The 16,386-nt window shown below is 36.6% G+C and overlaps 2 protein-coding genes across 8 annotated transcripts in view; one reads left to right on the forward strand and one right to left on the reverse strand.

The window, feature by feature from the left end:
- The first annotated feature begins 734 nt into the window (after positions 1–734).
- On the forward strand, positions 735–6,084 carry sbds (SBDS ribosome maturation factor). Its single transcript, XM_082180733.1, has 5 exons — positions 735–932; positions 2,384–2,513; positions 2,663–2,863; positions 4,279–4,443; positions 5,676–6,084. Exons 1-5 carry the CDS (start codon positions 805–807, stop codon positions 5,802–5,804), a joined length of 753 nt encoding a protein of 250 aa, XP_082036859.1. The 5' UTR covers positions 735–804; the 3' UTR covers positions 5,805–6,084.
- Positions 6,085–7,780: 1,696 nt separating this feature from the next.
- The window catches only part of dock10 (dedicator of cytokinesis 10), a 138,000-nt gene continuing 129,394 nt past the window's right edge, over positions 7,781–16,386 (reverse strand). For all 7 annotated transcript variants that reach the window (XM_082180605.1, XM_082180607.1, XM_082180608.1 and 4 more), the window contains 5 exons: positions 15,711–15,921; positions 14,323–14,513; positions 11,979–12,079; positions 9,287–9,425; positions 7,781–8,456 (listed from right to left, as the gene is read on the reverse strand). In XM_082180605.1, the coding sequence (XP_082036731.1) occupies positions 8,409–8,456; positions 9,287–9,425; positions 11,979–12,079; positions 14,323–14,513; positions 15,711–15,921 (690 nt within the window). In that variant the 3' untranslated portion in view covers positions 7,781–8,408. The remainder of the gene's footprint in view (positions 8,457–9,286; positions 9,426–11,978; positions 12,080–14,322; positions 14,514–15,710; positions 15,922–16,386) is intronic.

Here is a 16,386-nt window from a genome sequence, read left to right on the forward strand (position 1 = left end):
GCAACTGTGCAACCCCCGCTTCCCCTTACAGGCGTCACCCTACTTCCAGCTTCACGAGGTCCCCTGCGTGTCCCTTACGCTTTTATTATTATTATTTAAATAAGGAATAATAATATAGGAATTAATAAGAAATAATTAATTTAAAAAATATGATTAATTATTAAATTATTCAAAAACTTTTAAGGAAATAAAGAGATAGAAATAAGAACGGTAAAAGTCCTAGGTCTTGTTATTATAAAGAAATCATTTGAAGTATTTGCAAATATATTTTAATATGCACACATTCACTCTTAATCGTATGTCTCTTAATTTCTTGTCTCGTTGATATTGATATTTGGGCTAGTTTGGGCTATTTTGTTAAGTCTTTTTGATTAGCTAATTTTGATCATGCTGGTTCTGTTACGCAGACCTGGCACCCCTGGTGTCACTGTATCTGCATGTTTTCGTGTACTAGCAGAAGGACTTTGAAATACTTTTAATGGAGCTGTGCTCCAGTACCTACTGATGGAGACTAGAAGGGCCTGTCGGTTCTACTGCGTCTACTACGCATGCGTGAAACGGATCGTGCAGGTGGAACGGATCGTGTACCGACAGGGCCTCTGCATGCAGCAGAAATCTGTTGCATTGCATTGCGCCCCCCTCTCAATCTCTTATTGATGTAGCAGCGCATCGTGCCATTCCTCCAGTCCTCCATGAGTCGCTGCGGCGAGGATTCGCCGATAATCACCGAGTTTGCGTGCGAGGAAGAGCAGGCAGGAAGAAACGGAGCACTGGAGCACCGCGTTGAGCTGAACATAATCAACCATGTCAATATTTACTCCTACAAACCAGATCAGGCTAACAAATGTTGCCGTCGTGAGGATGAAGAAAGGAGGGAAACGATTTGAAATAGCCTGTTATAAAAACAAAGTTATGAGCTGGAGATCTGGAGCGTGAGTCTTATGAAAAACTCATTATATGATTTTTTTTTTAATAATGTGTTTATTCTGTTATTATAGCTATTATAACAGTGTTAAAGTCTTAAATTAATGATATATCACTATTGGATTTTTATTGCGTACTTTTGATTGTTTTTGTTTTGTTTTGTTTAGTTGATATTATATAGAAATAGTAGCTTTTAAAGAGTGTTCACACTATGGTAGCAACACTTGTCAACTAGCACCAGGTTCACATGTTTTCTACCGTCTATGGTTCACTCATATACTCTGCGGTGCAGGAGCAGCACGCGCTCATCGTGTTTTCACTCATGACGCATTTGCAGTGCGCAGCTGGCTCGCGGCTGTTTACTACAAACATAACATTTATTCATTTTTATTTCAAATCCAAACGTGTCCTTTACACTGTACAGTTATACAATCGTTCATATACGTATTCACGTTTAAGGCAAGACACCAGGTGTATAACACAACAACTAATAGATACAACCATACTTCCCCAGTTGATTGATTACATTTAATGAATTGCAAAAAAAAAATTTGTATTACAAGTTTTCTGAAATGTTATGTTTAAATTTGCACTAATTTGCATACATTTATAGAACAAAAATCTGAACATTGGATGAAGTCAGGTTAACATTTTTATTTTTATTTTTTTACATAGAGTAAAAGGTTTTCACCGAGGATATTTGGGATACGGCTTCAGAATATAGATCAGAATAAAACTGTAAAGTTTGGCGTATGTAAGTGCTTCTTCAGCAAAAATACACTGCAGAAACGATCAAGTGTGTGTATCTGCAGGTTGGAGAACCTGGTGTAAGACCTTCAAATTAAAAATACAATCTTTACAGTGACTTGTGATTAGTGTCTCAGTCCACATCACATTCACACGGGTGTTTTTAGGAACCCAGACTATATTAATAATGAAATTATATTTAATAAAGTATTTGATATTATTAATATAACCTCTTAATTGTAAAAAAAGAAAAAAAAAAGACAGACATAACCTCTTAATTGTAAAAAAAAAAAAGACATATATTACTATGTATTGTACAATAAAAAAAAAAAAAAAATTAAGTATATACTTTTTTTCTTTTCTTTTTTCCACTAAGTTATTAATAATTATGTCCTTAATTCTTGACTGACCAATTTTAAACCCTCAAGCTGTACGTGTGTAAATGAACCCAGTGGGCTTTTCGGTCTAAAAACTCAAACAGCCTTTTTCTATTTGAAAAGCTATATAGTAATATCATTTAAATTTATTTTAATTTGACGACTTATGATGCAGTTAATTGATAGCTTTTATCAACCCACAAACTCCCATTTGGGAAACTCTGTCTTAAGGGATTTGTAACGTCATTTGATGGAATTTCATGATCGCTTGGTAAAACAATTAATAATTTTCTTAAGTGACATTAATGTAACGCACAAATCAACTGTACTTACAGGGAGAAAGATCTTGATGAAGTCCTGCAGACAAACACAGTGTTTGTGAATGTGTCTAAGGGTCAAGTGGCGAAGAAAGAGGACCTTTCAAACGCTTTTGGCACAGATGACTTGACAGAAATATGCAAACAGGTCAATTTACAGACTCTATTATGATCTGTGTGCTTCATAATATTCAAGACGATTGTTTTCATCATTATAACAGTGTATTCAGTTGACATGTTTTCTACCAATCCTTAAATGTTTCTACATAAATGGGTTGTTTTGACACTTTTTTTCAGATTTTATCTAAAGGAGAACTACAGGTGTCAGACAGGGAACGGCAGAGTCAGCTGGAACAGATGTTTCGTGATATTGCAACTATTGTGGCAGAAAAATGTGTGAATCCTGAGACCAAACGCCCCTACACAGTCAGCCTTATAGAGAGAGCGATGAAGGACATTCACTTCTCCGTCAAGGCAAACAAAAGCACTAAACAGCAGGTCAGTAGACCTTGATCATGTGACGATCTGTGAAATGTTTAGCTGCACACCAGGTTAATTACATGATCACTGAAGAGGTCACTAACATCAAATGATGCTTGTTTGTAACGTTTGATAGCAGGGCTTGACATTAACTTTTACTCACCAGCTACTGTGGCTAGTGGTTTTCCAAAGTTACTAGCCAATCAGCATTTTCATTGGCCATAATTTTGACATTGAACTGCGATATAGATATTTTATATTTTATCTCATAATTTGGCAGCAGGTTTATTAGGCTGCTGTCACTTTAAGACCCGATGCACAGATCCATTATACTGTTACACGTGCGTTTTCTTTCTCAACTGTTTACTTTAACTTAAAGTATAACTGACCGTTTACGTGAATACTCGCCAAGACCGGCAATTTGTAATTATTTTGTGTGTATTTAAGCGCTATAAGCAGTGGAAATGAGCTCAATTTAGGTCTTAGTGATGGCTTTATGCGTGCAAACTTTGGGTGTGAACCCCAAAATCTGTGGGAATGAGTAAAATTATTCGCAATACACAAATTGGCTAGTAGGAGTGACTGCGTTACACGCCACTGCTGAAATCCACCCGGTTGGTGGGTGTTAATGTCAAGCCCTGGTTGATAGTAATATGGTCTCTAAGGGTACGTTTACACGACAACGATGCGCTTAAAACTGAGAAGTGTTTCGTTTGAGTTTTCCGTGTACAGACGACACCATTATCAAAACAATCCTCTTTCACACGATCTGCGAAAACGACTAGAAACACTGTCTTCTGCGCTATAGACTGAACACGTAATACGCATGTGCATGACGTCATCGTCTTCAGAGATTCGTGTTTTTGTTGTTTACACGGAGACCGCTTTCAAATGTAAATGAAAGTTTACGCACAAAAAGTTTAACCAGGGTTCCCACGGGTCCTTGAAATCCTTTCAAGTTTGTCATAACTTGGGTCCAAGTTAATGAATCTTAAAAAAACAAAAGTGCTTGAATTTATTTTGTGCAAGAAGTTTTCCGGAAAAAAAATCCATATTATTTCATCGTTCGGATGAAAGTGTATTTCGCCAACACTTCGTGGCAAATGAATACTAGCTTACTTGATTTACGTTTGTTACGCGCATTTACGCATTACATTAAGTGTTTCCCGCGCGAGGTACTTTGTGTTGTACGTTGCCATGACATTCACTCACACACACACAAAACTACTACGATGGAACCTCAACGTTTGTTGTTGAACACAACAAATGTGTCCTTGAATTTGAGGGTATTGGACCTGGAAAGTCCTTGAATTTGAAGTTAACCAAGGCGTGGGAACCCTGTTTAACGTTTTTAGTTGAAAACGGTGTCGTGTAAACAGTTCCCTGAGAGTCTGAGACCGTGATACTGATGAAGGTCAGTGCCGCCCCTCCAGGCTCTTGAGGTCATCAAGCAGCTGAAGGAGTCCATTCAGATTCAGAGAGCTCACATGCGGCTGCGCTTCGTCTTGCCAGCCAAGGATGGGAAGAGACTGAAAGAAAAGCTCAGACCGTTAATAAAGGCAGTGGAGGACGAGGACTTTGATGATCAGCTTGAAATGGTAAGAGTCTTTTGGGTCAATTTATGAATTCATTCATTTCGTTTTACGTACTGGATGTCAAGGACGTAACCAAATATTTAACCAGATATTATTGGTCTATAAACAAGGGATATGCCAGCATGATCAACTAATCCACTAGTTATCCAACAACAGACGAGTTCATAAGTGAGTTTTATATGTTTTTAGCAGTGGTGCGTTAAATGAACTTTAATTTTTAAATAACATGATTTTAGATAAAATGATTTTTAGCATCAATTTAGTATTTCTCTGCAGTCTGTTCTGTTTTTTTAAAGATGTGTTACTGTACTTGCTTCCGGCTGTCAGTTAGAGCAAGTGTTATGCTTTTATAAACTAGTTGCAGTAGGAAAAAAAAAAGCGTATCATGAACTAGATGTTGTGCACCACGGCACCAGAACTAGTGTTCTGGACCAATTTCGACCAAAAACGCTTGGACTTTTTTATTAACTAACAATAAAGATGAATAAATACTGTAACAAATGTATTGCTCAATGTTTGTTTGTTAGTTAATACATTAATGTTAACTAATGACACCTTATTGTACTGATGTGTTACTGATATTTATGTTGATAATTATAAAAAATACATTTAAACAGCACGTAGTCTTCAAATATTTATAAGTAAACATTTATAAAAAGATCAAGTGAAAAATGTGTAATAAAATGAAGGACAAAGAAACGCATACACATTACATATAATTTAATGTACATCTATTATTTATAAAAAGATCAAGTGAAAAATGTGTAATAAAATGAAGGACAAAGAAACCCATACACATTACATATAATTTAATGTACATCTATTTTTAAAAAAGTATCAAATTATTTTGTCCCATCTGTTGCTTTCTATCATTTGTCATTCATTGCCATTTTGGATTCATTCATGAATTTAATACAGTTAATTTTCAGTGTCCTGAACCGCAAATTGCATATGTAATGATCATTCTAAGAAGAACAGAGTGTTCGGCCCTCCTGAGCTCAACAGCACCCTATATTTTCCCCAACGTAAATCTGATGGGGCAAAAATAATAATAATTATATAATTTGAGGATGTTTGTACTAAAATGGAAATGAAGACTAGATAGATTTGGCAGATTTAATGTGGCATCTAAATATCACATACTGGAAATGCATATGCTATTATGATTAAATATTGATATTATCTATTTTTCCCTTTTGTTTGAGTTAAGGTAATGGTGTTTCCTGCCTTTTCAGGTGTGTTTGATAGATCCAGGTTGCTTCCGTGAAATTGATGAGCTGATCCGCTGTGAGACTAAAGGAAAGGGAACACTGGAGGTGCTCAGTCTCAAAGATGTGGAGGAAGGAGATGAGAAACTGGAATAACCTCTTCATCTTCACCTGCTTCAACACATTAAACTATTGCCAATTCATTTTACATGGAGAGCCTTTTTTAATGAGTTATAACACTTTTTGCATCAGTATTTTTGCAACTGGAACAGGCTTTAGTAACAATTCTAAATTGGTAAATAATTTTAAACTGTTCCCATAAAGACAACATTTTTTGCATGGTTGCAATAATTTATTTTCTGTGAAAATTTGAATTGTTAGATTAATAAGAGAAATAATAATAATATACAATAAAATATGAAATGAAGCATTGTCACCAAGTCCTTATGTTATCATTTTAATGCTCATTTTGCTCATTTGGTGCCAGAGAAACCTTCTTATAGTTTATCAGTTAGCTAGTTTTATAATTGAATGATGTAAGAAAAATATATTAAATTAATTCTGTCCGGGAACGATATAAAATAACGTTGAGGCTACTTAATTGGATCACTTAAACATAAATTCATGTGATACTGAAGTTTCACGAATAAAATCTTTCCTGGCCAAATATGGTTAAAAAAATAATAATAGATGAAATTAAATATATAGATGAAACTAAGGGGGCTTTCACCGTTTTCTGCTCCTCTCAGCGTTGCTCTGGTTTCACACTCACTTCATTCTATTGAACCCTTGGTGTGTTTCGTTCAATTTACGTTATCACAAACTTGCACGGTGGCCCTTGATAGAAAACAGAATGGGTGAATATAGTTTTATTTTTATTTTATTAATTTGGTGCTAAGCAAAGTGAACAACTTTTTTTTTTTTTTTTTATATATCTTTTTTTTATATAACTGTATACGTGCATTGCATGAAGGCTTGCAAACTGATTTTTTGGAGGAGCAGCATCCAAGTTACATCATCAAACTGTCATGTGTTTTGTTGAGCTAATGTCATCTTTGGCTAAAACGCATGCGCTGGTTACTTTACTTCCTGAACGAGTGCGCACCCGAGTCAGAGTTGCTTTTACATTAATATGAATTGAGCCACAGTTGCAGTGCAACAGAACTCAGCTCAGCTCCTATAGGCAATCTGGGTTTTGACACGCCGTGTGAAACGGTGCCCTGTTTCGATCTAAACTGCAAGTGTGAAAACACCCTAACCCTAAGGGTTTGATTGACGTCTGAGTTTTCACGCTGTTGTCTGTCTCAAACTTGAGTCTGTTTGGTGGTCTGAGGTGCGGTTCGCTGCTGAGATGAACCCAATCTTACTAAATCACGGAAGTGAATTGCTATTGATGACGAATGATTCGATATAACTGTGTTTGCCTGAGTCAAGCAGAGAGACTGTACATCTCATTTCTGCTGGCCTTCAGGAACATTTACAGTACATTCACGTCAGAAAGTTTCCTTCATGGCGCCTTTCATCCTTCTCATGTGTCGGCGGGCCACGAGAAGCTACATTACTTGGTGTGTCCATAGGACTGCTCAATGGTGGAAGCTACTGTATCTCCATGTCTTCCAGGTGTGCCTTCCTGAGCTCATTCCCCCAGAAGTTTGGCATCTTCTGCGGTCCGCCGTCACGCGTCTCCAGGTGAGCAGCACCAGTCGAGATTAACTGGAGTAGTTGCACACGTGCTTCAGACGCAGCCTCCAGAGGCTTTCCCCATAGCGTCATCATTAAACGCAGCGTCTCGTTCCCCTCTCAGGGAACATTAACATTAAAAACATCTATTTTTTTAACATTATAAATGTCTTCACTGTCACTTTTGATTAATTTAATGCATCCTTGATGAATAAAAGTGTTGTTTATTTTTTAAAATCTTAACACAAATGTAAGAATGTTATTGTTTCCACAATGAGTGAGCAGACGTCAACCAAACCTGCCAACCTGCATTTTTTTCTTTAGTTGAAAGTTATTTATATATATATATATATATATTTTTTTACCTTTTTGTATTTATCTCGTTAGTTTAAGTTTTCAGTTTTGGACATTTTATTCAATCAGTGTCATGCATTAAAAATTGACACAAACAATCATATATCATATTTTAATATATAAAAAAAAACATTTTACATTTTAATTATTCTTATTTACAATTTACAACAGTACACAAAGTAACAGTAAAACATTGTCAATCATAAAAAAACGTATAAAATAGCACATTTGCGTTTGTAAAATGAATGAGCTGGGACTCAGAATGTTAGAACGGCTTTACATTCACTCAGGGACTAGAGATGTGTTCATCACGATTATGTGGAATACACAGAATGAAACATGACAATCATACTAAGAGTATTCAGATATCAGTGGAAAAATTACATCAGAAATCAATGAAGTGAAAGCCCTATAAAATATTTTGAACAAGAGATTTGCTTAGTTAATTAAGGTCACTGTTTTCTAAAAGAGCAGGTTCTAGAATAAAAAGGCATATTTGTTGCTATGCATGTACTTGTTGAGATGGTATTGGTGAGTTTATGTAGGGGTGTGTGTGCAATGCAAAAAAACACAGTCATATGCTTCATCCACAATACTAGAATGCTTTTCCTTTTTGTCTTTTCTATTTCATTAAAATCACAAATTCTGTTAAACCCTCTAGTCAGAAAAACCCGGCAGCCATTTTGGATAAACATGTCTAAGCAGTTTCCAAAGCTCACTAGCAGCTCAGGTGGCATTGTGTCGTTCGGTTCCTGGTTGTCTTGTAAATGGAATCTTTGAAAGGCAGAAAAAAACATGCAGTCAACATACAGAGTAACTGCTTACAAGCAAAGAGCAGAAAAAAAATATCTAAATATCAAGTTTTAAGTATCGGCAGTGGTCGGAATCACACAGGCCAAAACAAAACCAGACATGCAGACATGGAACACACATTAACTGGCTGTTTTTCGGAGAAACAAGTATGTGTGAACTTAGCATGTTTCCTAAATATCTGCAAACATATTATGGTATTTATATGTTTTAGTAGTACAGTAAACAATTACATAACAAAGCTACTGTATATCTGATGCATTTAATCTTTAAAGGCAAAAGTCGCTGAAATATCTCATCCTTTGTTTCGCGTCCTTCATTCGGCCTGTTCTGAAGGACGCATCGGATGTATCCTTCGCGGCCTTAAATCACCCACAATCCTTTGCACATATTCAAATTCACGAAAATAAACTGATGGAAAACGAGTCGATACTGAGCTCGTCTGAGTTCATTATGACATGTAAGACAAACAATGTTCTCGGACATGAAAGTATAGATGTTATCTTTTGTTTTGCTGTAAATGAATCTCTTAACACTAAACTGCCAATAATGTAAGCCACTGGGAGACCACTTACGGTTGTCATTCACAGTACTGTATTAATAGAAAGCCAGTTAGTTAATATAAAGATTTGTAAAAGTATTTGTCCAAAATTAAGTGCGGGGGCACAAACATTTATAACGAAGCCATATGCACTTCCTTTTCCATCTCTTTCTAGCATTTAATGCTGAGTCTACAAACCTTTGAAGGATGAAGAAGCTTGTGTGCGTGTGTGTGTGTGTGTGTGTGCGCTGACCTGCTCATTCATGATGGCGGAGAGCTCGGTCAGCATGTCTTTATAGTGAGCTTTCATCTCCTCCTGATACTCCAGCTGATCTTCTTTTATGAGGCGCTCGTTCACTTTCAGGGCCTGCCCACATGCGTCTGCAAACTGCCTGAGGGACGAGAAACAGCAAATTACAGTCACAGTTCCAAACAAACCAAACCTTTGTGGTCATTTAAACCTACAGTGAGGAAAATAAGTATTTGAACACCCTGCTATTTTGCAAGTTCTCCCACTTAGAAATCATGGAGGGGTCTGAAATTGTCATCGTAGGTGCATGTCCACTGTGAGACATAATCCAAAAAAAGAAAAAAAACAAGAAATCACAATGTATGATTTTTTAACTATTTATTTGTATGATACAGCTGCAAATAAGTATTTGAACACCTGAGAAAATCAATGTTAATATTTGGTAAAGTAGCCTTTGTTTGCAATTACAGAGGTCAAACGTTTCCTGTAGTTTTTCACCAGGTTTGCACACACTGCAGGAGGGATTTTGGCCCACTCCTCCACACAGATCTTCTCTAGATCAGTCAGGTTTCTGGGCTGTCGCTGAGAAACACGGAGTTTGAGCTCCCTCCAAAGATTCTCTATTGGGTTTAGGTCTGGAGACTGGCTAGGCCACGCCAGAACCTTGATATGCTTCTTACAGAGCCACTCCTTGGTTATCCTGGCTGTGTGCTTCGGGTCATTGTCATGTTGGAAGACCCAGCCTCGACCCATCTTCAATGCTCTAACTGAGGGAAGGAGGTTGTTCCCCAAAATCTCGCAATACATGGCCCCGGTCATCCTCTCCTTAATACAGTGCAGTCGCCCTGTCCCATGTGCTGAAAAACACCCCCAAAGCATGATGCTACCACCCCCATGCTTCACAGTAGGGATGGTGTTCTTGGGATGGTACTCATCATTTTTCTTCCTCCAAACACGGTTAGTGGAATTATGACCAAAAAGTTATATTTTGGTCTCATCTGACCACATGACTTTCTCCCATGACTCCTCTGGATCATCCAAATGGTCACTGCCAAACTTAAAGGTGCTCTAAGTGATGTCACGCGTTTTTTAGGCCAAAACATTTTTTGTCACATACAGCAAACATCTCCTCACTATCCGCTAGCTGCCTGTCCCCTGAACACACTGTAAAAAAACGCGGTCTCTGTAGACACCACAGGCTCCACAAACGGCAACAAAAACAAACTGGGCTCACCCGCACCACGAAACACAACAAACAGTGCTCCAGCCAATCACCGACAAGAAGTATTTGAGGGGTGTGGTTTGGGGGTACACATGAAGGGGGCAACATAAGGAGAGAGAAGCATGAAGAGGGAAGTTTGAATTATGTCCGACACACGAATAAAGAGACGACGTTCCGATGAACAAATTGCAAAGAAGAGCAATAACAAGGATAAGGGACAAGGATAAGGAACGCGCGAAGTCCCGAATTTACATCGGAAAAACCCTCGAAAGGTGGCGAGAACTCCGCCGGCAGAAGGGCTTCCAATCCGACATTCAGTTGCTCTGTTTTTGCAGAACAGGTAACGTTAAATTGACGTTCATGTTCGCCAAACCAACACAAGGATGTAATTAGCTAGAACTATGCAGTCAGCGTTAGCTTTGGTGAATACAACATATATGTTTCTAGCAGCTAGTGATCAATCTCTATTGTAAATGGTCAAGCAAATTCACAGTAGGGTTACAATTTGTGTGAATGATTGTTTTCACCCACTGTTTGTTATGGATTTGAATGTTCATTTATAGGCTATCGACAACTTTGACTAAATTTGTTTACGCCGCCGCCGTTGTTGATGCTCACTGGGAAACGCGAAGCTAACGTTATCTTGCTATTATTGCGTCCTTGTATGGGAGCTATAGTTATAGTTATAACCTCAGGTGGCGAAACGATTTTAAGACAATGTTTCTCTTTTGCATTCTGTTCTGCAATATATAAAAGCATTTATCTAACTTGGCGACATTACACATTGAATGAAGTATCAGTAAAACTTTACTTTGTTTTTAGTGACTACTTTGACTTTCCTTTATGCCGGAAGGGAGGGGAGGAGGAGGGGAGGGTCTAGCTAGCCTCCATTTTGTTTGACAACAATTCGAATGTCAACACTCCCGGCATACTCCCCGGTGATATGGGGTGGACAGGTGTCTTTATGCAGCTAACGACCTCAAACAGGTGCATCTAATTTAGGATAATAAATGGAGTGGAGGTGGACATTTTAAAGGCAGACTAACAGGTCTTTGAGGGTCAGAATTCTAGCTGATAGACAGGTGTTCAAATACTTATTTGCAGCTGTATCATACAAATAAATAGTTAAAAAATCATATATTGTGATTTCTGGATTTTTATTTTTTTTGGATTATTTCTCTCACAGTGACAGCACCTACGATGACAATTTCAGACCCCTCCATGATTTCCAAGTGGGAGAACTTGCAAAATAGCAGGGTGTTCAAATACTTATTTTCCTCACTGTATATCCTTATTCCCTAGTGTTATTGTAAGTCACTTAATAACTGCACAAGCAAGCGCACAGAGAGATTTGCACTCTTCATAAGAGAGCACAGCATATCTGAGGCCACACATCTAGATTTGTGCCAGAGCGAAGGAAATTCACTGTTTTTATAAATCCTCGATGGGCCGGAACAGTGAATAAAGAAGTACCTGAAGATCTCTTTCAGGAGTTTGACTTGGTTGTCTGGGTATTTCTTGGCATTCTTCTCCTCAAGGAAGGCTCGGGCGTAGGCCATGGGCCCTGCATTTACCTAAAAAACACACACAAACGTCATTAAAGTCGTAGTAAAGATGACGGAATAGCTAATGCTAGTGGTACCAGAGTTATGAAAAAACTGTAAAGTCATTAAAGGAATAGTTCACCCAAAAATGAACAGTGGTGGACAAAGTACACATACCATGTACTTGAGTTAAAGTAAAGATACTCAAGGTAAAATATTACTCAAGTAAAAGTAGAAGTGCTGCCTTTAAACATTCACTTGAGTAAAAGTACAAAAGTATTTGCCTTCAAATGTACTTAAGTATCCAAGTACTATGATTTTTTTATGGCTATAATGTCCTATTATAATTTTTGTCACAAGACTCTTGCTTAACTCAGTCTACTTGAAGACTCTAATGTCACTCTTGGCACATCAATCTATTAATAAAATGACATTAATTAGTCTATATATATATATATATATATATTTGAATTGAATACATTTTTTGTGTGTTTTAATTTTGGACGGAAGGGGACTGTTCCCATAAGGTATAATACATTTACAGTATTTACTGTACATATTTTTCACGAGCGTCTATGGTCATAATTATAAACATCCTAATGTTATGATACATTCAACATAAACCTGCACAATGCCATTGAATATATATATATACACACATTATATATATATATATATATATATATATATATATATATATATATATATATATATATATATATATATATGAGAAGAGTTCAGATGCAAAAGCCTCTAAGTGCCATCTGAAATTTTCTTCTAGAATGATCATTTTCATAAAGCTTGTATATTTACGTTAAGTAATTTCACTTAAATGACAATTAATAGGTCATTTAAGTGAAATTACTGAACTTAAATATACGAGCTTGATAAAAATTACCATTCTAGAAGAAAATTTCAGATGGCACTTAGAGGCTTTTGCATCTGAACTCTTCATATATATATATATATATTCTACATTATGGGAGCAGCCCATTTCCCTACAAAATTAAACACCAAAACGTATTAATGCAGTGTTTCTATTACTCCTCAGAAAAAAAAATGCTATTATATGCAAGTAATTTTAGTGTCAGCGTAATAAGCAATGTTCATTATGCGTCAGTATTTACCGATAATTGCTGCAATAATAGCTGCCGCTCTCTGCCCCGCTTAAAATCATTGGCAACACAAATTGTTTGGAACTATTGAGAGCTACACGAATCACGTGACCGCGCGGCGGCGAGATCACAGTTGGCTTGTTCGACTTGAAACGGCACACTGCACAGACCAATCGGTGAATGACATTAAAATACCGCAAGAGCGATTAGAGAGTAGACGGCTCTGTATGCTTTTCAATCGCTCTCGCGATTTCGCTCTATACTTTGATGTCACAAACTGATCGGTCTGTGCAGCGCCGGTTCAAGTCGAACAAGCCGTGTGTGTCGCAACCTATATACTGACTATGGTCGCAACTCTCATATTTAACGGCTCTGGTTTGCGCTTAGTAGATACCGCCAAGGCAAGTTCAAAACAAAGCGCGCACGTTGTAGGCTACTGTGATAGGTGGCTCGTTTGACCAGTTAAGTTTTTATCCACTCATAAATAAAAAGGAACGACTGATTTTGAAAATGTAGTAGAGTAAAAAGTAAGATATTTGACTTTGAAATGTAGTGGAGTTAAAGTAAAAGTCTTCCCAAATTGAAATACTTCAGTAAAGTACAGATACGCAAAAAAGCTACTTAAGTACAGTAACGAATTACATTTACTTCGTTACTGTCCACCACTGAAAATGAAAATCCTGTCATAATTTACTCACCCTCAAGTTGTTCTAAACCTGCTGAACAGAAAATAATATATTTTAAAGAACATAAGTAACCAAACAGTTGATGGACCCCATTGACTTCCATAGTAGGAAAAAAAAAAGCAGAGAATGGAAGTATAGACTTCTACTTCTACTATAGAAGTCAATGGATTTCATTTCATTTCAACTGTTTGGTTACTTGTGTTCTTCAAAATGTCTTATTTTGTGTCCAACAGAAGAAAGAAACTCATACAGGTTTAGAACAGCATGAGGGTGAGTAAATTATCTCAGGATTTTCATTTTTGGGTGAACTATCCCTTTAACGTAAAGAATCAGAAACGGCGAGTTGTGCATTAAACAATTTCAAATGCACAACGTGGAGACAAAGAACCACCTGACATGCATTTCTGATGATGCGATATGACTGAAGAGTAATTCAGGATATATATTCATCCACACTGTACGAGTAGCTCACCTTAACACTGACACTGCCCTGTAGTTTGAGCTGCAGGCGGATCATGTCCACCTCCTCCATGTTGCACAGCTGTTTGAGTTCAGACACTTTACGGCTCATCTCGTCGATCGCCACCTCGATAGGGTTCATCTCTGTGCTCTGCTGTTCCACCACCTCGATGCGCTTCTTCAAGAAGGGCAGACTAGAGCTGGCTGCAGGAGACACACACAGTGGAGATGAGATTACTGAATTAATTACTCTCTCTAAAAAGTATTCCCATATCAACCACTACCCGTTGAACGATACAAGGATAGACATTAAACTGCTCTTTTGATTCTGTCAACTAAATCATATAAAATTGCATTATTCTTGAACTGACCAAAGTATTTAAAGGGAGATGGTTACATTAAAACCATACATTTTAAATCCACTATTGTTTTATAAAGAATTATTCTATAGTCTATACAGCATTTAATGCAATTACACTGAAGTAACTGTAATTAAATTAGAGTAATTCCTTTACTTTTTCAAGGGAAAAGTAATTCATTGTGTTTGGTTGTCTAATTCTGTCGATATTCTGTCAAAAAATACAAATCACCTATCATACTGTATACAAAAAAGTTGTATTGAGCAGTATTTATATTCTATTAAATACAGATTGCACACACTGCAAAAAAAAAAAAAAATCATACTCAGTATTCTTGTTTTCCAGTACAAATAAGAAATAAAATGTATTAAATCAAGACACATTTACTGGAGAATCAAAATTACCTAATTCTTGTTTTCTGAAAGAAAAAAAATCATCAAAATGAAGTAGGTTAATGCTTAAAACTAGAAAAAAAAAATCTGTTATTGGGGTCAGAAAAAATAAACTTAATTCAAAGGCAAAACAAGTGGATTTTTCTGACCCAATTGGCAGATTTTCTTTTCATGTTTCAGGCATAAACTCACTTCATTTTGATCAGTTTTTCAGTAAACAAAACTTGATTTCTTATGCCATTTTGCTTCTCCAGTAAAAGTGTCTCGATATAAGAATGTTTCGAGATTTGTATTGGAAAACGACAAAAATACTGAGCAAGAAAATAATTATTTTGCAGTGCACTTTTTTTTTTTGTCAATGTATCCGTGTCATTGCTCTTTTGAAGTCAGCTTGAAACGGCATTTGCAAACCATTTTACTTCCATAATCAATTTATGGGTTAAAAGCGCGGTGAGAGTTTTTATTGTTTTGGTTTGGATTTTTCCATGAGAAAAATGCAGGAAATAATCCTCCTAGCGTGTATAATTCAAGTGGCCAAGTCAGAAAGAAGCTCCAGAATGGCTAACAAATAGTTTTGGTCTAAAATTTGGTCTATATATGAAAGTGGTTTCCTTTTGGTTAAATTTTGAGGTTGATTTTAAGTGCCTCACTGGTCAAGATGGTTTTTCTTTTGCACTGTTCTTCCACATCTCCATGTTTTTTTCCAGAAAGAGTGAAGGGCGTCTCAAAGACAAAGCGACTGATGTTGTGATGGTGCTCGAAGTCGGTCTTCTTCTCCAGCTGCTCCTTTTCATTGAAATAAGGCACTACATAGGTCACTTGAATGTAGGCAAATCTGGGGTCCAGGTCTTTAGGATTCACCTGTGAAACACACACCTGAACTTTAAAAAAATGCTCATACTAGTTACTATAAAAGTGATTTCCTACACTGTAAACCCGAATAAGTTGGCAAAACTCAAATAATTTGAGGTAATCAGTTACATCAAATTTTCTAAGTTAAGAAATGTAACGTTTAAGTTCGCAGAACTTGCAGATTTTTATTTTGTAATCATACATTAATTGCTCTTAACTTGAAATATTTGAGTAAGCTTATTCACACACAACTTAAAATTATAATGTAATCTCAACTTAAATATGAACTAAAAAGAAAAAGAAAGTTCTAAATACTCATAAAAGTTAATTTGATTGAACTAATTTGTATAATTTAAAGGAGAAGTTCACTTTTGAAAAAACTTTTGCTGATAATTTACTCACCCCCATGTCATCCAAGATGTCCATGTCTTTCTTTCTTCAGTCGAAAAGAAATTAAGGTTTTTGATGAAAACA

The sequence above is a fragment of the Leuciscus leuciscus genome, assembly GCF_965113295.1.
Source record: "Leuciscus leuciscus genome assembly, chromosome: 9".
In the NCBI taxonomy this organism is placed as follows: Eukaryota; Metazoa; Chordata; class Actinopteri; order Cypriniformes; family Leuciscidae; genus Leuciscus; species Leuciscus leuciscus.

Bases quoted from the DNA above. Each gene is read 5' to 3' on its own strand.
- sbds (XM_082180733.1), top strand. From the start codon at position 805: ATGTCAATATTTACTCCTACAAACCAGATCAGGCTAACAAATGTTGCC. The intron at 933-2,383 runs GTGAGTCTTATG...CTGTACTTACAG, and splicing joins ATGAGCTGGAGATCTGGAGC to GGAGAAAGATCTTGATGAAG. The intron at 4,444-5,675 runs GTAAGAGTCTTT...CTGCCTTTTCAG, and splicing joins TTGATGATCAGCTTGAAATG to GTGTGTTTGATAGATCCAGG.